Genomic DNA, 21,218 nt, shown 5'->3' with positions numbered 1-21,218 from the left:
GATATTTCTGTGATGGGGTGTCAAAGGGCGAGGTTTACCAATCAAAAGCAAAAGACTGCGGATGCTGGAAATGTGAAACATAAAGAGAAAATGCTGGAAATCCTCAGCAAGTCAGGCAGCATCACGCGGAGAATGAAACAGAGTTAACGTTTCAGATTAGTGTTAAGGTTTTGTCAGAACTTGAAGAAGTGAAAGAATTAACAGTTTTTGAGCAAGTAGAGAGGCAGGGAAAGAGGGGGCGGGGAGGGAAAGAACAAAAGGGAAGGTCTGTGATCGGGTGGAGGGCAGGAGTGATAAAGCAAAAAAAGGGATGATGCTGCAAGGCAAGGTGGGTGGCAATGGGTCACGTCAATAAACAAAGGATGACTCCAGTCGAGCTTTAAAGGGCTGCAGTCAGCTGGATGCGTGAATGAGGCCGTGAGCCAAAGGAAGCGAATTTGAAGCGGAGAGAGAGGGACACGCTGTGTAACCGGGCGCAAACATTCATCCGCAGCCCAGACATCACTTCTTTCCCACTAGGCGTGAAAGGACTATATTAATTACAATAATCCATGTTCTTTGATTTTGAATAGTTTAGTTTCTAAATTGAATCATGTTTCTCCAATTATATTTCCCAACTCAGATTCAAGGCCTCCAACCCAACCCAAATGTTGGAGATGGTGCGATGTGTTTGGGTTCCAGCAGAGGGAGGAGGGTGAGTGTGTGAGACGGGGATTTACAGTCTGGGGGAATGAGCAGGAAGAATGTTCCATAGAAACTAGAATTGCCTGTTCTGAATTTCTATTCTGTATTCACAGTGAGGACTTTTGTAAACTCCAGTGCACTGATTGTGGAAAGAGCTTTAACCAGTTCCACAACCTGAAAAAAACATCGCGCCATTCACAGCGGGGAGAAACCGGACACATGTTCTGTGTGTGAACGAGGCTTCAACTGATCGTCCAACCTGGAGAGACACAAGGACACCCGTAGGATGGAGAAACCGTGGAAATGTGGGGACTGTGGGAAGGGATTCAATTACCCGTCCCAGCTGGAAACTCATCGACGCAGACACACTGGGGAGAGGCCGTTCATCTGCTCCGTGTGTGGGAAGGGATTCACTCAGTCATCCCACCTGCAGGCGCACCAGCGAGTTCACACTGGGGAGAGGCCATTCACCTGCTCCATGTGTGGGATGAGATTCACTCTCTCGTCCAGCCTCATTGAACATCAACTTGTTCACAGTGATAAGAGACCTCTTAAATATTTTGACTGTGACAAGAGTTTAAAAAGCAGAAATGAGCTGCTGAAACTCCAACGCACTCACACTGGGGAAAGGCCGTTCACCTGCAATGAGTGCGGGAAGGGATTCACTCAGTCATCCAACCTGCTGACACACCAGCGAGTTCACACTGGGGAGAGGCCGTTCACCTGCTCCGTGTGTGGGAAGGGATTCACTCAGTCATCCAGCCTTATTGAACATCAGCTTGTTCACACTGATAAGAGACTTTTCAAATGTTCTGACTGTGAGAAGAGCTTTAAAACAAAAAGTGATCTGCTGAAACACCAACGCACTCACACTGGGGAGAGGCCGTTCACCTGCTCCGTGTGTGGGAAGGGATTCACTCAGTCATCCAGCCTCCTGATACACCAGCGAGTTCACACTGGGGAGAGGCCGTTCACCTGCTCCGTGTGTGGGAAGGGATTCACTCGATCATCCCACCGGTTGAGACACCAGCGAATTCACACTGGGGAGAGGCCGTTCACCTGCTCCGTGTGTGGGAAGGGATTCACTCATTCATCCAGCCTTATTGAACATCAGCTTGTTCACACTGATAAGAGACTTTTCAAATGTTCTGACTGTGAGAAGAGCTTTAAAACAAAAAGTGATCTGCTGAAACACCAACGCACTCACACTGGGGAGAGGCCGTTCACCTGCTCCGTGTGTGGGAAGGGATTCACTCAGTCATCCAGCCTCCTGATACACCAGCGAGTTCACACTGGGGAGAGGCCGTTCACCTGCTCCGTGTGTGGGAAGGGATTCACTCGATCATCCCACCGGTTGAGACACCAGCGAATTCACACTGGCCAGAGGCCGTTCACCTGCTCCGTGTGTGGGAAGGGATTCACTCAGTCATCCAGCCTTCTGACACATCAACTTGTTCACACTGATAAGAGACCTTTTAAATGTTCTGACTGTGAGAAGAGCTTTAAAAGAAAAAAGGATCTACTGACACACCAACGTACTCACACTGGGGAGAGGCCGTTCACCTGCACTGAGTGTGGGAAGAGATTCAGTCAGTCATCCAACCTGCAGACACACCAACATATTCACAATGGGGAGAGGCCGTTCACCTGCTCCGTGTGTGGGAAGGGATTCACTCGGTCATCCTACCTCATTGAACATCAACATGTTCACACTGATAAGAGACCCTTTGAATGTTCTGACTGTGGGAAGAACTTTAAAAGAACAAGGGATCTACTGAGACACCAACGTATTCACACTGGGGAGAGGCCGTTCACCTGCTCTGTGTGTGGGAAAGGATTCACTCTGTCATCCAGCCTACTAATACACCAGCGAGTTCACATCTGACTGCAGGGTTCTGCTGTTATTACTGCTGTTAATCACATGCAGGACTCAACCCTGTTCATTCTGGCAGTTGGGGATTGTTTCTGATGTTAATAATCCATTTAACAGGATTGCAGTATTAGAATTCTGTAAAAGTGTCAAATAAATCAGCTTTCTTTTAAACACAGTCTTTCTCGTCCTTGATATCTCGATGATAAGACAAGGTGATTGAGGACTTATGATGAAGTGAGTGGAATCCATCTTAGAACTGAGTTCCTCCACCTTTTTAAAAGATGGATCCACAAGATGTCCAAGGCTGACAGGACAGAAAATTCTATTATATCACAGGGTCCACTTCAATCAGCCTGTGCAGATTTCCACTACCCTTGTGTGGGAAAGAGATTCCTGATTTCACTCCTGGACGCCCTAACTCTAAATTTAAGTTTATGCCCTCTTGTTATGGATTCCCCCACCAGAGAAAATAGTTTGTTTTTCTACCCTATCGAATCCCTTTATAATTTTAAATATCTGGATCAGGTCACCTCTCAACCTTCTAAACTCAAGGGAATGCAAACCAAGGGAATACAACCGGTCCTCATTAATTTGACCCTTCAAGCCTCAGTGTCATTCTGGTGAATCCGCACTGTCCCCCCTCCAAGGCCAATATATCCTTGGTGAGGATCAGTACTCCAGATGGGCTCTGACCAAGGCTCTGTAGAACTGAAGCGTCACTTCCTCCCCTTTGTATTCCAGGCCTCGAGATAAAGGCCAACATTCCTTTAGTCTGTGATTATTTTTGTATCTGTGCACTAGCTTTTAGTGATTTGAGTACATGGACACACAAATCCCTTTGCTCCTCCACCGATCCCAATCTCTCACTTCAAGAAAATACTCCAATGTTTCCTTCTTGCTTCCAAAGTGAATGATCTCACTCTTCCCCACATTGAACTCCATCTGCCACAGTTTGTCCATTCACTTAAACTATCCCTTTGTAACTTCCTGCTCCCATCTACACCACTTACTGTGCCTCCTAACTTAGTGTCACCTGGAAACTTGGATCTACAACTCTCTATTCCTTCATCCAAGTTATTGGTAAATATGATGAAAAGCTGAGGCTCCAGTTCAGATCCCTGGGGTCACCACTTGTCACATCCCACCAATCAACGAACGTTCCCTTTATCCCTACTCTCTTCTCCGACCTCCCAACCAATTCCAACACAAGTCACAAGGTCACTTTCAATTCTGTGCATTTTTATTGATTCTATTAATCTCTTGTGCTGAACGTTATCAAATGCCTTCTGGAAGTCCATACAGACAACATCCATAGACGCTCCCCTGTCCACCTTGTTAATCACCTCAAAAAATCCAACTGGATTAGTCAGACATGACCTGCCCTTCACAAATCCATGTTGACTCTCTTTGATCAGCTCAGACTTGATGAAGTGCTCAACCATTTTGTCTCTGATGATTGATTCCAGTAACTTCCCCACAACTGACCTTAAATGGACAGGTCTGTATTTTCCTGGTTTCTTCCTCCCTCCTTTCTTAGATAACGGAGTGACGTTTTCAATTTTCATCTCCAAGGGCACAATTTCTGACGAAGGAGGAAGCCTCCGAAAGCTTGTGAATTTAAAATAAAATTGCTGGACTATAAATTGGTGTTGTAAAATTGTTTACAATTGTCAACCCCAGTCCATCACCGGCATCTCCACATCATATATAACAGGACTGAGCGTCCCAGCTCTGACGATATAACAGGAATCTGTATCCCAGCATTGACTGTGAGGATCAGAGGACTGAGTGTCCCAGCACTGACTGTGTGTGTATCAGAGGACCGACTGTCCCAGCACTGATTATGTGTCTTACAGGACTGACTGTCCCGGCACCGACTCTGTAGATAACAGGATTGACTGTCCCAGCACTGTCTATTCTTCCAGTCTACATGGGCTGTGGAGGAGATAAATGGGTGGGTTAGAATCCATAATAGGGTGGAATGACATGGGGTTGTCCGTGGAGATCAAATCGGTTGGAAGAGATTACAGAGATATGGAGGGGGTGAGGACAATGGTGGGACTTGAACACGAGGATGAGGATTTTAAAATCGAGGCTTTGCCGGACCGGGAGCCAATGTAGTAACACACGAACAGAAACTTACGGTTCACTGCCAGGCAGACAGGTGGAGAAGACATTGATGTCCACGGGGGAACAGTCAGGTTCACAGCAGCAGTCGAGTTCGGAGAAACCGCCAGTCAGGTCACAGGTTCAAATGGGAACTGCTGGAAGCAGACACACACAGTGAGATCTTACAACAGAGCACGGACGCTCTCAAAGACCACCTCCCTCCCTTGTCTGAATCCACGATCACCGTCTTCACCATCTCCCAAAATCAATCTGCAGACTTATCCTCCCACTGCTTTCTACTCACCGAATTACAGCTTCCAGATACCCAGCACAACCCACTTAATAAATAATAATAATTATACGGAGAGAATAGAGAAGCTGGGATTACTCCCTTTGGAGCAGAGAAGGTTCAGGGGAGATTTACCAGAATGGTTCCGGGGATGAGAGACTTCAGTTACCGGGAGAGACTGGAGAAACTGGGGTTGTTCTCCTTCGAGCAGAGAGGGTTAAGGGAAGATTTAATAGAGGGGTTGAAAATGAGGAGGGGTTTTGATGGAGTCGATGGGGAGAAACTGTTGCCACAGGCGGGAGGGTCGGTAACCAGAGAAGACAGATTGAAGGGAATTGGGAAAAGAGCCAGAGGGAGATGAGGAGAATGTTTTTAGGCAGCGAGTTGTTCTGATCTGGAATTCACTGCCTGAAAGGGCGGTGGGAGCAGATTCAATAATAACTTTCAAAAGGGAATCGGGTCAATCCTTGAAGGGGGGAAATTTGCGGGACTGTGGGGAAAGAGCAGGGGGAGTGGGACTAATGGGATCGCTCTTTCACAGGGCCGGCACAGGCGCGATGGGCGGAGCGGCCTCTTTCACAGAGCCGGCACAGGCGCGATGGGCCGAGCGGCCTCTCTCTGTGCTGTTTGATTCTCGCTCACTTTTGGGCTCCGACCCACGTCCCGTTTGACGGGGAGGCGGGAGAGTGACTCCCCCCCGAGCCCAGCTCGACACCGGCCGCTGACAGAGTGGAGATTCACGGGGCCCGCAGGAGGCCCCGAGTAACTTCCCCCGTCACCCCCCTCCTCCCCCACCACCCCGCTCTCCCCTCTCAGGCCACTCCCGGTGCCGGCCCTCCCTCTGTGGGCTTCGCCCCCGCCCACAGCAGCACCCGCAGGGAAGGCGGCAGAGGGACCGCGCTGCGCATGCGGCACGTACGCGTCGTGACATCAACGCGCAAAGATGAGGGACGCTGCCGCGTGTCACGTGATGGGAGGAGTCAGCCCAGGAGGCGTTTGGCGGGAGTGGAGTGATGGCCGGGTGCGGGGTTGGGTGGGGGGGCGGGGGGTGAAGGTGAGAGCTGTCAATCAAAGGGCCCGGAGTCAGCACTCACTGCGCACAGGTTTTGGAGAATTTGTTCAAAAATGCAAAATCTGCAACCATGAAATAAAAATAGAAATGTACAAAAAAGAGAAAAAATTGCAAATGCAATAAGCTGAATTAAAACTGAAATGTCCAAACTCACATTAGGCTGATGATCTGGGTCCTCCTGATTTATTAGTCTTCTCTCCCTGAGGCACAGGATGAGCACAGTGCTTGAATGCATTTTAAGGAAGATGGTGCTGGATGTATGGAATGGACCAGCAAGGGAGGCAGTGGGGCCTGATTGCATCAGCAAACTCCAGAGAGTTGGCTCAGTATCTGATAGCGATACCTTGGGATATGACAGACTCGAAATTGGGATTTTTTTTTTGTGCATGTGCACTAACTCTTAGTGATTGGTGTACCTGGACACCCAAACCCCTTTGCTCCTCTGCAGTCCCTAGTTTCTCACCATTAAGGAAATACTCCTATTTCTCACATGTTGCCTGCAATAGATGTTCTTTGTACAGCTCCCACATCTTTACTGTCCGTCAATATTTCCACTGTTCACTGTCAAATAACAACAGTCACGTCGAGACAGGAACATGTTTTTAATATTTCAAGATATACTTTATTTCATAAAATTCATGAAAGCACACAGCTCAATGTAAATATCACAGTTGCAATTCAAAGCAATAGAATAGATATCGTACACGCTACGATTCCATTATTACAATTGAAAACACAGAACATATTTTCTAATACATGCTGCATAATACAAGGTAAAATGGCCTGACACGGTGGCCTTTCCCCAGAGATCCTTTGCACCTCGCTTCAGTGCGTCCCACAGCATGTACCCCTGGACCTTGGAGTGTGCCAGGTGGCAATACTCGGTCGTGAACAGCTCCTTCAGCTGGAAGACCAGTTGGTTTCGGGTGGACCATAGGGCGTCCTTCACCGAGTTGATGGTCTTCCAGTAGCAGTTGATATCTGTCTTGCTGTTCGTCCCTGGGAACTGCCCGTAGAGAACAGCGTCCTGTCTATCCGGGATGTTGGGGTGAACCCCTCTTCACCTCAATGGTATAGGGGTCTTGTCTCTATGGAGGGGGGTTATCAACTTTTACCCGAATATTCTGATTCATGAACCCACATTCATGTTAATGTTTGGCAAACACTGTCTGATTTCTTTGACACACCTTTCGAACATTGGGATCAGCGACATAGGGGGTAATTTCAACTTCACTGCCTGGGCGGTAAACTGAAAGAGCAGAAATTAAAATCGGGCTGGTTCCATTAGGGGCGGTTGATCCGCTCTACCAGTTCTGCGATAGTGAAAATTTCCCTTCATGTGTTGTGAACCGGTGCAGTTTGAGAAAATGGACCAGCCTGTGGGCTTCGAAGATTGATACTAAGGCGTAGGTCAGGGAAGGTGTGGCCGATTTTAAGCATCCCAGCCTGGCGGAAATGGGTTTGTAGAGGCGAGTAAATGGTGTCAGGTCACTTACCGCCCCTTTAACGTTGGAGTTCCTGCCTCCGTCACCGGCGGTCGGGTCCTGAGAAGAGCGGCCGGAGCAACACCCACCTGTTTCCGGGTCAGACCACGTGTAATATGTAAATCAGAGTATTATGACGTACACGGGACACCATTTAATGTTAGTTACAAATGGGAGGAGGAGCCGCCCTTTCGATGGGCATTGAGTGATCCGGAACACTGAGAAGTTTCTTTTTAACTTATATTTTGTGGGGCAAGGAGGAGCAGGAGATCTTTCCCTTGGCCTGCTGCGGCCATGACAATTCTCCCGCCTCCTGATCAACTCAGAAAGATCTCCTTATAGATCGGTGCAACCAGGCAAACCCTAACTTCCCATTAAACTCCATGCTGAGGAAAAATTGCTGCCCAGCAGCTCAGAGAGGAAACGATCTCCGGAACTCCCCACTGGAGTTTGAAATTACATTAATATTTTACCAGTCAGTAACGGTCCGGGTGTTGGTCCATTATTATTCTGTTCTGGTCAAAACAAATGTCCCAATGAACAGGACGCTGTCTGACCCTGACAGCTCACCCTCAGTCCATCCCACCGGGCAGTGTGTGTGATGGGAAATAATCAACAACCGAAAAGGAAGATTTGTTTTTATACATTTCAGGATTAAACATTTAATATTGAAATCATATTATTTCCAGACTAATAACAGCGAACCATTTCATGTTAGAATCACATCTTGTATCATTTCACAACACCGCATTTGTCGGGTAAAATATAATTCCTGTCTGCTATTTCCAAATTTATTTCAAGTATTCGATTGATATCAGTTACTTTAGTGAACTCATTGATGTCAATAGATAGTAAAATCAGGCGCGTTGAATAACGGGCGCCCGATCCGCTACCGCCCGTCTTAGGCCACCGCCAAACGTGAAACTCTAATTGACTTTTTATGTAATTTCGGATGGAAAGTCTTGAGACGTTTCTATGATTTAACTAATGTAACAATTAGATTCAGTGGGTATTTCACACCGTTCTTCAGCTCCTCTCTGAATTTAGTCTGGGTCACAGCATAAATACACGTGTTGGTGCAGGAACTGAGAAGTTGAAGCATGAATCCGGCTGACTCGATGTCACTGGCCGGATAGTACTGGGCGTTTGTTACACGCAGAGAGATAACATAAAAAACTTCTGCGCTCCATAACAATATAAAACTGCCTGATATACTGAAGAGTAAAATGATGGATTTCCTTCTGTTCTCCATCTCTGGATCCTTGTGATTCTCTCCATTGCTGCGGCCCCGGAGTCCCCTGCGGACTTCAATGGCCGTTAAAATGTGCCTGGCGGTGAGAACATTGAACAGCAAAATCAGAATGAATGGAAGACACGGCATTAACACAAGATTAAACAAGTCAAACGCTGCCCATGCGGGTGAAGTGAAAAAGATCGGTTTCACGACACAACCCCGGGGTACCTTCTCCATTATATATTCCGGGTCAATTACAAAGTACCAGGGAATGTTTTGTAAACAGCTCAGCGCACTCACCACCCCGATAACAACAGCCGCCGTTTTCTCGGTGCAATATTTTGTTTTCAGCTTCTGACAACAAATGGCCACAAATCGATCAAAGGTGAAAATCACTGTAAACCAGACAGAGGCCGCTGTGACTGCAAAACTCAGGGTGACAATGAGACGGCACACGGGGGTAATGGTCAAGAATGAAACTGGGAAATAAATATCAACAATGCGCCACATTATGACATCAGTGATAACGACGAGGAGATCGGCCGCCGCCATTCCCACCAGGTAGCGAGTGATACATTTGGAGAGTCCGCACTTTCCTCGGGACAGGATCACAATCGCCACCAAGTTAACTGTAAGAGAGAGAAACGGAAGGAGAGAAATTACTGATCAGACCTGGAGACAAAGCGGCAGTTTGACAGGATCTGGGGTGAAATTTCCAGCTTTGATGCTGAATCAAACGGTGGAAACTGGTTCACTGACCTGGGCAGCGCTTTCGGACAGAGAAATGTTTTTAAACACAATGATCAATAATGAATTGGGAAATTGATACAGAGAGTGAATAAAGTGAGCACCAGATCCACTGGAAGGGCCGAGTGAGGGGGCCGTGCCGGTGGGGAAGGGAGGAGGGAAATAAACACCGGGAATCCAACAGATTAAATCCGGATTTGGGCTCCAGATGGACGGGAAAGTGAGCGAGGGACGAGAAGGTGAGGGGACAGGGGGAGGTTTGTTGCTCTGGGTGGAGAGAGCCGACTGGGGCTGGCACAAAACGGGAAAGACCGAGATCCGTGGGGGTGAGTTTGAGGCTTCGGATTGGATTAGAAGAGGCAACTGGAGGCCGAGCGAACGAGTGCGTTTTGGAGGGAGACCAAGGAAGAGGGCATGTATGAGCTGGAGGGGAATCAGTAGCAGATAGTTTGGGAAAGCGAATGAAGTGAAGGAACGGATGAGGAGACGGAGGAGTCAATGCCGTGGGAGGAGAGGCTGGGATTCACAAAGAGAGACTGCAGGAGGGTGTTGGAGGAAATCTAATCTATAGGTCCAGCTCACACAATCCAATTAATGAATTCAACCATTAATTTCTGTGGTTATTGGTGACAATGAACCGCTCGTTGGTTACATAACGTGTTCAATAAATTTACTTTGCATATTCAACTAAAATTACATGAAAATACAATCATTGAATTCGCCTCATTCTTTATTAAATAAAACTGACACATAGCTTCTGGATTGCAATATCCCCATAATTCAATGCGATAAAGAAATCACTGATCCTATTCTTTAAATACATTTCAATTATGTTTATGTTTTCAATCAGTAAACAAGTGAAAGGAACATTCAAATAAACAGACTGAGGATCTGATAGTGATAAACACACCAGACGCGAGTACAATAAAACTCTCACAATCTGACAACATCCTAATAAAACCTTCAAGTCACATTTCCTCTTCATAATTGTACTAGAAGTTTCAGCAGTTCATTCCGATTAATTATTCACACCGCTGCTGCTCTGTCTCTCTCCCCTCTCTCGTTCTCCGTGTGTGCATTTTTCTCTCTCTGTCTATCTCTTCCTCTCTTTCCTTCTCACCGCCCCTCTCGTTTTCCTTCTCAGTCGCGATCTCTATCGCTCCTCTCTATCTCTCCGCACTGTCTCTACTCTTTCTCAATGCCCCTTTCATTTCCGAGTAAATCCTTACATCCTGCGACTGTTTTCTCCTCACCAGCCCCGTGTTCCAACGATTCTATTCTCAGTGTCAGTTTGTTAAATGTTGAAGCCTCTGTGAACAGTTTAATGTTTCTACAGATCATCCAAGGTTCCACCTGTTCACCTACACTGTTCACTTCATCGACAATGCGTGGAATAAAGACAATCGAATCCCTCTTCCAGACACACCTCTCACAATAATTGAAATTCATTCTCCTGTAATTATAAAGTACAGCGTTAGATGGCGGCATTGTTCAATTAACAAAACACCAACATCACCGCTGCTGCTTATAATCTGCAGATAAATAGAAATGCTCATTATTTCAACAGATGAAGTGCAACATGACCTCAAAACATTGCATTTTACAGTAAATTCATCCACAGTGAAGCAGAGAATGAGATTGAAAGAATCAGCAGCAAACACAGTTCAGTAACCAGACATCTGATGCGGCGTCAGATACAAACAGAATGAAATAATATTTCATAACAGTGATAACCAATAAATACGTTGAAATCCCAGTTAAACTGAACCATGTTATTGTGGAGGGAGGACATTGCGCTGCCTCCTTGTAACACCGAGACCGTGAGCTGTCTCATTATCAATCACAGAAAACACATTGATGAAAAAATATTCCAGGACAGGTTAATTCCACAACATGAAACTGTTAACAACTCCTGATGGTCTGAGACCAGCTCCGAGCCCAGACACCTGATTCTAATAATTAAGTACAGAGAATAATCCAGTAACAATGCCACGGTTGGATATACAAGATCGTAATGCAAGTAATGCAGCTGCTCCAAGACCAAACGAGCAGAGACTTAGGACAGAACAGTCCACTGTGTAATCCACGACGGGAGAAAATAGAATGCCATCTACAGCAGCAGAGTTAATACCGATTTACACCATGAACAGCTGAGATAATGGCTTACCTGGAACTCCAACGGCTGCGAGAACTGGATAATAAATACATTCTATCAGATACATTACTGAATATCCCATTTCTGTGAGAAGCAATGATTTCTGTTGGCCTGGAAACCGCAGCTCCGGCAGGCACTCTGTGTGGATTCATTACAGCGATCCCTGATTTATACAGGGGGTAAATCTCCACTGACACGGTTATACCCCTGATCATTGCTATTAGTTACAGTCATTTGAACAAACAGGCCACATCAGCAGCTTTGACTCCGATGTAAATGATGACGTGGATATATCACAAACTTCTCAAAGTTCAGAACCTTGTCTTAATGAGACTTCTCTCAGGAATAAAGTTAAAAGCTGTGCTCAGAAAGGACTGGTCCAACAATGAGCGGCTCCATTTACAGTTTTCATATAATTGTATTGACCATGTTCACTTTTACCGATTCAATTATAAATTTTATAGATTTCTCCACATTATACATTGAATCCAGGGACACAAGCAGACCCGTTTCACTCTGTTCCTGCAGTTTCCCAGTGAAAATATGAATGTTGACACGAAGACAGCCTCTAAAAGAGACACCATCTTTTCAGGCAGTGCTTAACAACACTCCGTGTGAAAAATGTTCTCCTTATTTCCACTCTAGTTGTTTTGCCAATTATTGTAAACCGATGACCTCTGGTTATCAATCCAATTATTTAATTACCCCTATTTGCTCTATAAAAACGCCTCATTATTTTGATTACCTCTTTTTGATCTCCCCTTAACCTTTTCTGCTCTCAGGAGAACAAGCCCAGCTTCTCCAGTCTCTCCACATAACTGAAGTCCCTCATCCCTGGTATCACACTGGTAAATCTCCTCTGTACCCTCTCCAAGGCCTTTCCATCCTTCTTAAAGTGTGGTGCCCAGTGCTGTACACAATACTCCAGCTGAGGCCTAACCAGCCTTTTGTAAAGGTTTAACATGACTTCCATATTTGTGTATTCAATGCCCCTCTTTACAAACCCATGTATCCCATCCGCTTGCTTAACCACCTTATCAACTTGCCCTGCCACCTTCAAAGATTTGTGAATATGCGTCCCCAGGTCCCTCTGCTCTTCCACCACCCTCAAAATAGTACATTGAGTTCCATCGAGTTACTTCAAAACCACAGCACAGAAACTGGCCATTCGGCCCAACTTGTTTATGCCAGCATGTATGCCCCATACGAGCCTCCTCCCTCCCTACTCCATCTAACCCTATCAGGATGCGATATTCCATCATGCCTCTTGTGCTTATCTAGCTTCCCCTTAAATACATCTACGTTATTTCCCTCAACTACCCTTGTGGTAGCGCATTGCACATTCTAACCACTCATTCGGTAAAGAAGTTTCACCTGAATTCCATATTGGATTTATTATTGACAGTCTTATATTTATTCCCTCTAATTTTATACTCCCTCCCAAGTGGAAGCATTTTCTCTACATCTACCCGACAAAATTCTATCATTATCTTAAATACCTCTATCAAGTCACCCCTCAGCCTTCTCTTTTCAAAAGAAAAGTGTCCCAGCCTGTTCAGCCTTTCCGAATAAGGGTATCCCCTCAGTTCTGGTATCATCCCTGTGAATCTTTTTTGCACCCTCTCCAATCCCTGTATATCCTTTCTATAATATGGAGACCAGACTGTGCACAATTATCCAAGTGCGGCCGAACCAAGGCTCCACACAAATTGAACATAACTTCTTTGTTTATCAATTCTATCCCTCTAGAATTGAACCTCAGTGCTTGACTCGCCTTTTTGCAAAACTGCGTCGCTACTTTTAGTGATTGGTCTATTTGTGCCACAAGATTTTATTAAAATTTCAAAATATGCTTTATTTCATAAAATTTAATGATACACACATTTCAATGAAAATGTCACAATTACCGTTCAAGACATTACAATACAGATCGTGCAAACCAGGACCTCATTATTACAATTCAAAACACAGTACATATCTTCTAATACATTCTGTACCATACAAAGTGACATGTCCTTACATGGTCGCCTTTCCTCAAAGAACCTTTACGTAGGCAGCACCTCACTTCAGTGCGTCCCTCAGAACATACTCCTGGACCTTGGAATGTGCCATTCGGTAACAGTCGGTCGTGGACAGCTCCTTCAACTGGAATCCAAGCAGGGAGTGGCCCTGGGATTCCTCAACATTGACTCTGGAATCCATGAAATCTCATGGCATCAGGTCAAACATGGGCATGGAAACCTCCTGCTGATTACCATCTACCGTCCTCCCTCAGCTGATGAATCAGTCCTCCTCCATGTTGAGCACCACTTGGATGAAGCACTGAGGGTAGCAAGGGCACAAAATGTACTCTGGATGGGCGACTTCAATGTCCAACACCAAGAGTGGCTGGGTAGCGCCACTACTGACCGAGCTGGCCGAGTCCTGAAGGACATAGCTGCCAGGCTGGGCCTGCGGCAGGTGGTGAGCGAACCAACACGAGGGAAAAACTTACTTGACCTCGTCCTCACCAATCTACCTGTCGCAAATGCATCTGTCCATGACAGTATTGGTAGGAGTGACCACCGCACAGTCCTCGTGGAGATGAAATCCCGTCTTCGCACTGAGGACACCATCCAACGTGTTGTGTGGCACTACCACCGTGCTAAATGGGATAGATTCAGAACAGATCTAGCAGCTCAAAACTGGGCATCCATGAGGCGCTGTGGGCCATCAGCAGCAGCAGAATTGTATTCCAGCACAATCTGTAACCTCATGGCCTGGCATATTCCTCACTCTACCATTACCAACAAGCCAGGGGATCAACCCTGGTTCAATGAGGAGTGTAGAAGAGCATGCCAGGAGCAGCACCAGGCGTACCTAAAAATGAGGTGCCAACCTGGTGAAGCTACAACTCAGGACTACATGCATGCGAAACAGCGGAAGCAACATGCTATAGACAGAGCTAAGCGATTCCACAACCAACGGATCAGATCAAAGCTCTGCAGTCCTGCCACATCCAGTCGTGAATGGTGGTGGACAATTAAACAACTAACGGGAGGAGGAGGCTCTGTTAACATCCCCATTCTTAATGATGGCGGAGTCCAGCACGTGAGTGCAAAAGACAAGGCTGAAGCGTTTGCAACCATCTTCAGCCAGAAGTGCCGAGTGGATAATCCATCTCAGCCTCCTCCCGATATCCCCACCATCACGGAAGCCAGTCTTCGGCCAATTCGATTCACTCCACGTGATATCAAGAAACGGCTGAGTGCACTGGATACAGCAAAGGCTATGGGCCCCGACAACATCCCAGCTGTAGTGCTGAAGACTTGTGCTCCAGAACTAGCTGCGCCTCCAGCCAAGCTGTTCCAGTACAGCTACAACACTGGCATCCATCCGACAATGTGGAAAATTGCACAGGTATGTCCTGTCCACAAAAAGCAGGACAAATCCAATCCGGCCAATTACCGCCCCATCGGTCTACTCTCAATCATCAGCAAAGTGATGGAAGGTGTCGTCGACAGTGCTATCAAGCGGCACTTACTCACCAATAACCTGCTCACCGATGCTCAGTTTGGGTTCCGCCAGGACCACTCGGCTCCAGACCTCATTACAGCCTTGGTCCAAACATGGACAAAAGAGCTGAATTCCAGAGGTGAGGTGAGAGTGACTGCCCTTGACATCAAGGCAGCATTTGACCGAGTGTGGCACCAAGGAGCCCTAGTAAAATTGAAGTCAATGGGAATCAGGGGGAAAACTCTCCAGTGGCTGGAGTCATACCTAGCACAAAGGAAGATGGTAGTGGTTGTTGGAGGCCAATCATCTCAGCCCCAGGGCATTGCTGCAGGAGTTCCTCAGGGCAGTGTCCTAGGCCCAACCATCTTCAGTTGCTTCAGCAATGACCTTCCCTCCATCATAAGGTCAGAAATGGGGATGTTCGCTGATGACTGCACAGTGTTCAGTTCCATTCGCAACCCCTCAGATAATGAAGCAGTCCGAGCCTGCATGCAGCAAGACCTGGACAACATCCAGGCTTGGGCTGATAAGTGGAAAGTAACATTCGCGCCAGATAAGTGCCAGGCAATGACCATCTCCAACAAGAGAGAGTCTAACCACCTCCCCTTGACATTCAACGGCATTACCATCGCCGAATCCCCCACCATCAACATCCTGGGGGTCACCATTGACCAGAAACTTAACTGGACCAGCCATATAAATACTGTGGCTACGAGAGCAGGTCAGAGGCTGGGTATTCTGCGGCGAGTGACTCACCTCCTGACTCCCCAAAGCCTTTCCACCATCTACAAGGCACAAGTCAGGAGTGTGATGGAATACTCTCCACTTGCCTGGATGAGTGCAGCTCCAACAACACTCAAGAAGCTCGACACCATCCAAGATAAAGCAGCCCGCTTGATTGGCACCCCATCCACCACCCTAAACATTCACTCCCTTCACCACCGGCGCACTGTGGCTGCAGTGTGCACCATCCACAGGATGCACAGCAGCAACTCGCCAAGGCTTCTTCGACAGCACCTCCCAAACCCGCGACCTCTACCACCTAGAAGGACAAGGGCAGCAGGCGCATGGGAACAACACCACCTGCACGTTCCCCTCCAAGTCACACACCATCCCGACTTGGAAATATATCGCCGTTCCTTCATTGTCGCTGGGTCAAAATCCTGGAACTCCCTTCCTAACAGCACTGTGGGAGAACCGTCACCACACGGACTGCAGCGGTTCAAGAAGGCGGCTCACCACCACCTTCTCGAGGGCAATTAGGGATGGGCAATAAATGCCGGCCTTGCCAGCGACGCCCACATCCCGTGAACGAATAAAAAAAAACTGTTTGGAAGGCAGCTCTGCTCACCATTGTAGCACTTTGTTCACTACGAGGGACAAATAGAATGTTTCTGTGGAGTTTGGGTTTTGAGTTTCTGGTACTTTAATCACAGACAATAAATAGTTCCCAAACACCAGCCCCTGAACAGACACAACAAGCTGGTGGAATTGCTCATTTATAAATATTAAATTAGAGGATGACAAAAGAGAATAGGAAACGGTCAGGAAGATTTCACAAGAACAATTGGGGAAGCAAAGAGGAACGACGAAATTAAATTATCAAGGAATATCAAAAGAAACAGTAAATTATTCTACAGATGCATAAATAATACAAGGACAATCAGAATAGCTTCAGTGCCACAAAGTGTTCACAAAATAAACTCATAGGTAACGTCAGTGAAATGCCAGAAATATTGAATTATTACTTTGCCTCAGTATTTACCCGGGAGATTAACAGGGTGAACATGATATTAGAGGAAGGGGTCAATAAAGATATCAAGACATTTAAGTTAGAAAGGGTGGTTAAACTCCTGGTCCAGATGGATTGCATCTGCACATATTAAATGAAGCAAGGGAAAAGATAGCAGAGGCACTGTTACATACATAGAAAAAAATAATCACAAAAAGGAATAGTGCCAGAGGACTGGATGACAGTTAATGTGATTCTTATAATTTAAAACAGGAGATAGAACAATTCCAGGGAACTATAGACCAGTTAACTAAAGGTCGGTGGTAGGAATGATCATGGAATCTTTTACTCAATGAAGCAATAGAAAAACATCTAGAAACCGAAAATATAACAAAGAATAGTCAGCACGGATTTCAGAAAGGGAAGGTTTAACAGTTTGGCAGAAGGTTTGACAGTTTAAATTACAGTTCAACATAACTTATCTGCTTATCAATTCTATTCCTCTAGAAATAAACCCCAGTGTTGTGTTTGCTTTCTGTGGCCTCATCAACCTGTGTTGCTACTTTTAACGATTTGTCAATCTGTACCCCTAAATCACTTTGCTCTTCTACACCATTTAGACTCTTACTTTCCAAGCAGTGTTTGGCCTCCTTATTACCCCGAGCAAAATGCACCACCTCACATCTTTCTATTTGGTAACTGAATGTCCATTTCCTCCGCCTTTCAGCAAGCTTATTAAATCTTCTTGTATTTTGTTGCATTCTTCCTCAGTTTAGGCTATACCCCCAAAATTAATTACAAGCATTTAATACAGCATTCCAACTCATATTTGGTCCAACAAAATGTTCTCCATTCCCAGTTTCTCCAAATCCCACCCGTGCAATATAATGTGAAGAATGAGTTTATCTTCTGTCCCTCTCTCATCTGTAAATTTCAATGACCCGGGGTTTGGGGACATCTACTGGCCGGAAGCAGAACTGCAACAGTTCGGAACAAATTGCTGAAACCGGACAATGTGCAGTGTGAGCGTGTTTGTGATTGGTGGCAGATACTAAATGTGATTGGATATCTGAAGAAACCAATCAGAGAGTGAAAGTAAATGTTTTGTGTCCTCACGCCCAATCGTCCAATCACAATCATTGCCTTCCCCCATCCCTCATTACCATAGGGCTGTGGGGCTGCCTATTTAATCCGAGCTCGGAGCGGATTTGGGTCATTTCTGGGTCTGAAATTGAGTTTGAAAATGCCTGAGGACAAGAAAGCAGCTCCCAAGAAGCGCGCTAAGAAAACCTTGAATAAAGCATCAGCCAAGGGCGGCAAGAAGCGGAGAAAGTCGAGGAAGGAGAGTTACTCCATTTACGTCTACAAAGTGATGAAGCAGGTTCACCCCGACACCGGCATCTCCTCCAAGGCCATGAGCATCATGAACTCCTTTGTGAACGATATTTTCGAGCGCATCGCGGGTGAGGCTTCCCGCCTGGCCCATTATAATAAACGGGCGACCATCAGCTCCCGGGAGATCCAGACCGCCGTGCGCCTGCTGCTGCCCGGGGAACTGGCCAAGCACGCCGTGTCGGAAGGGACAAAGGCGGTGACCAAGTACACCAGCTCCAAGTAAAACTCCACAATGTACTGAAAAAAAAATAAACACAAAGGCTCTTTTAAGAGCCACCCACAGTCTCTCTGAAGACGCTGTACCGACACCTCTGTATGGAATCATTTTACTGTCGATAGTTTGATACTAACTGTCTTTCTATAACTCTTGTGCTTTTGTAATTACTTTTGAAATCTGGAAGATTCTCATAATCACTGCCCGGTATAATCTGTGTGTCGCTTTTTTATTTAGTCCCAATAACCAAAAACATGTCCCTGATCCTCTCATTCCCGTTCATTTTCCACCCCTTCCCCCGCATCTGCCCCTTCAGAGCCGTTTTAAGGCGGTGGATTAGACTTCAGTCATTTCTTTCTCCTTTTCACGTTTCTTTGTTCATTTTTCGGGAATATCACTTTCAGAACCGCAATCCTTTGTAAAACAGCAACCCTGAAAGGGACTTCACACCGAGTACAGAATAGTCTAAAGGCTCTGTCACTGTTAGACTTCTTACACCAGGAGTCTCGGCTCCGGTTTCGATCGCGCTGCAGCTCCTGTGAACAGGGATCAATCCACAATCTGTGGTTTGTTACTTTTACAAAGATTGAGCTGGAATCTGTCCCGTTACAAAATGGGACTTTATTCCCGCCCGATTAAAAGCGAACGGTGAATGAAGCCGGATTTTAACCGGATTGTAAAAGATTCTGGAAGTTGTGACGGGAAATGTGGAATAAAGAGTAAAAGGAGAGAGATTTTTAAATCTTTGTCTTTACGCGACATTATTAACTAAATCCGCTTCTTCTGTTACAAATATATTGGCGGGCATTTCAAATTTGATAAAACGGTTCAGTTCGGTTTTTTCCGCACTTTTCTCATTGCCGGCTATTGATTGGTGAATAAAACAGCTCTCTGATTGGGCTGTTCATTGAACCAATGAGTTTGAGAACAGATGAACCAATCACAAGTGCCCCCACTGCACTCCTCCAGAGCGTATAAGGGCGAGTGCGGGAGGATTTCTTCATTCTTTGTGAAGTGTTTGTGAGATTGTGGAAATGTCTGGAAGAGGAAAAACCGGCGGTAAAGCTCGGGCCAAGGCCAAGTCTCGCTCATCCCGGGCCGGACTGCAATTCCCTGTGGGCCGTGTTCACAGGCTCCTGCGAAAGGGGAACTACGCTGAACGTGTGGGTGCCGGAGCCCCGGTCTATCTGGCTGCTGTGCTCGAGTATCTGACGGCTGAAATTCTCGAGCTGGCCGGCAACGCGGCCCGGGACAACAAGAAGACCCGCATCATCCCCAGACACCTGCAGCTGGCCATCCGCAACGACGAGGAGCTCAACAAGCTGCTGGGACGGGTGACCATCGCTCAGGGCGGGGTGCTGCCTAATATCCAGGCCGTGCTGCTGCCGAAGAAAACCAGCACTGTGAGCTCCAAGAGCAAGTAACGCGGCCAAGATTTAATCTGATAACCCAAAGGCTCTTTTCAGAGCCACCCACTGTATCGATGGAAGGGCTGGTTACTGTCTGAAGAGACTGACCTATTGATTACAGTTTTCCCCGGTCTACGTTAATACATTACATCGCTACAGCGGTTAAACTAATGGGAGCCAATGTAAGTCACCGAGCACATGGGTGACAGGTGAACGGTACCCAGTGGGATTTGGAATAGGGCAACCGAGTTTTGGAGGTGTTCAAGTTTACAGAGGGCGGAAGATAGGAGGCTGACCAGGAGAGCATTGGAATCGCCAAGTCTGGAGGTAACAAGGTCAGGGTGAAGATTTCAGCACCAGATCAGTTGAGGCGGAGACGCGCGATGTTTCGGGGGTGGATGTTGGCGGTCTTGGTGGTGGTTCGGATATGGGGCCGGATGCTCATCTCAGGGTCAAATTGGACGCTAAGGTTGCGAAGTTTTATGATTCCGCTTCACACAGTGGCCAGGGAGAAGTCTCTGTCCATCCCGCTCCTTGAATCCAGTCCCCACACAGGACCTGGGTCCATCCATAACGATCTATTCAGTCCCCACACAGGACCTGGGTCTGTTCATCCCGGTCCCTGAATCTATCCAATTTTGCACTGACTCCAGCTCTAATTCAACTCATTATACCCACAGAGGACCAATCTCCATCCATCCATGTCCCTGAATCTATCCAGTCCCACACAGGATCTGTCGCCATCCATTCCGTTCCCATAATCTATCCAGTCCCCAATGACCTCAGCTCGAATTAAACTCATTTTACTCACACAGGACCAGTCTCCATCCATCCCGGTGCCTGAATCGATCCAGTCCCCACACAGGACAAGTCTCCATCCATCCCCGGTCCCTCAATCTATCCAGTCCCATACTGACCCAAGCACGGAAAGGTATCGGGTGCCTTCCACACCGATTTATGTTTATTGAACTATTGGGCGCCTTCTGTCAGCGACAAATCTGAAAACTAAAACTCCCTCTTCCAACGGTCCCGTAGCGGCACTGATTGATTCTGTTATGATAGTGATTGTATTGGAACTGTAGTGTGCCTCATTTATTGAATTTAAATTGTATTTTCCGCCTTTTTTTCTGGAAATCCTTGAATATTAAGCCGGAGTCTGTAAGGATTGTGTCTGAATTTATATTTCGCATTTGATGCTGGTGAAAATTTTATAAAGGACGGTCACTAATTCCTGGAGGCGGAGCTTGACGTTGCCTGTCCGCTTGTCCGTCATTCTGAGCCAGTCTCCTCCCCTCCCGCACTTCATGCTCTGTCTGTCATTCAAAC

General features: G+C 46.6%; 2 protein-coding genes across 2 annotated transcripts; both read left to right on the top strand.

Annotated features, from left to right (window-relative positions):
• The first annotated feature begins 970 nt into the window (after positions 1-970).
• LOC137318384 (zinc finger protein 271-like) lies at positions 971-2,712 on the top strand. The gene is made up of 2 exons (XM_067981271.1): positions 971-1,101; positions 1,177-2,712. Exons 1-2 carry the CDS (start codon positions 971-973, stop codon positions 2,567-2,569), a joined length of 1,524 nt encoding a protein of 507 aa, XP_067837372.1. The 3' UTR covers positions 2,570-2,712.
• Positions 2,713-19,517: 16,805 nt separating this feature from the next.
• Positions 19,518-19,907, top strand: LOC137318402 (histone H2A-like). Its single transcript, XM_067981306.1, has one exon. The coding sequence runs from the start codon at positions 19,518-19,520 to the stop codon at positions 19,905-19,907; it is 390 nt and encodes a 129-aa protein (XP_067837407.1).
• The last annotated feature ends 1,311 nt before the right edge of the window (positions 19,908-21,218 follow it).

Source organism: Heptranchias perlo, unplaced genomic scaffold, assembly GCF_035084215.1.
Source record: "Heptranchias perlo isolate sHepPer1 unplaced genomic scaffold, sHepPer1.hap1 HAP1_SCAFFOLD_70, whole genome shotgun sequence".
In the NCBI taxonomy this organism is placed as follows: domain Eukaryota; kingdom Metazoa; phylum Chordata; class Chondrichthyes; order Hexanchiformes; family Hexanchidae; genus Heptranchias; species Heptranchias perlo.
This window is presented reverse-complemented; position numbering and strand designations above follow the sequence as displayed.

Bases quoted from the DNA above. Each gene is read 5' to 3' on its own strand.
- LOC137318384 (XM_067981271.1), top strand. From the start codon at position 971: ATGGAGAAACCGTGGAAATGTGGGGACTGTGGGAAGGGATTCAATTAC. The intron at 1,102-1,176 runs GTCATCCCACCT...GTGTGGGATGAG, and splicing joins TGTGGGAAGGGATTCACTCA to ATTCACTCTCTCGTCCAGCC.
- LOC137318402 (XM_067981306.1), top strand. From the start codon at position 19,518: ATGTCTGGAAGAGGAAAAACCGGCGGTAAAGCTCGGGCCAAGGCCAAG.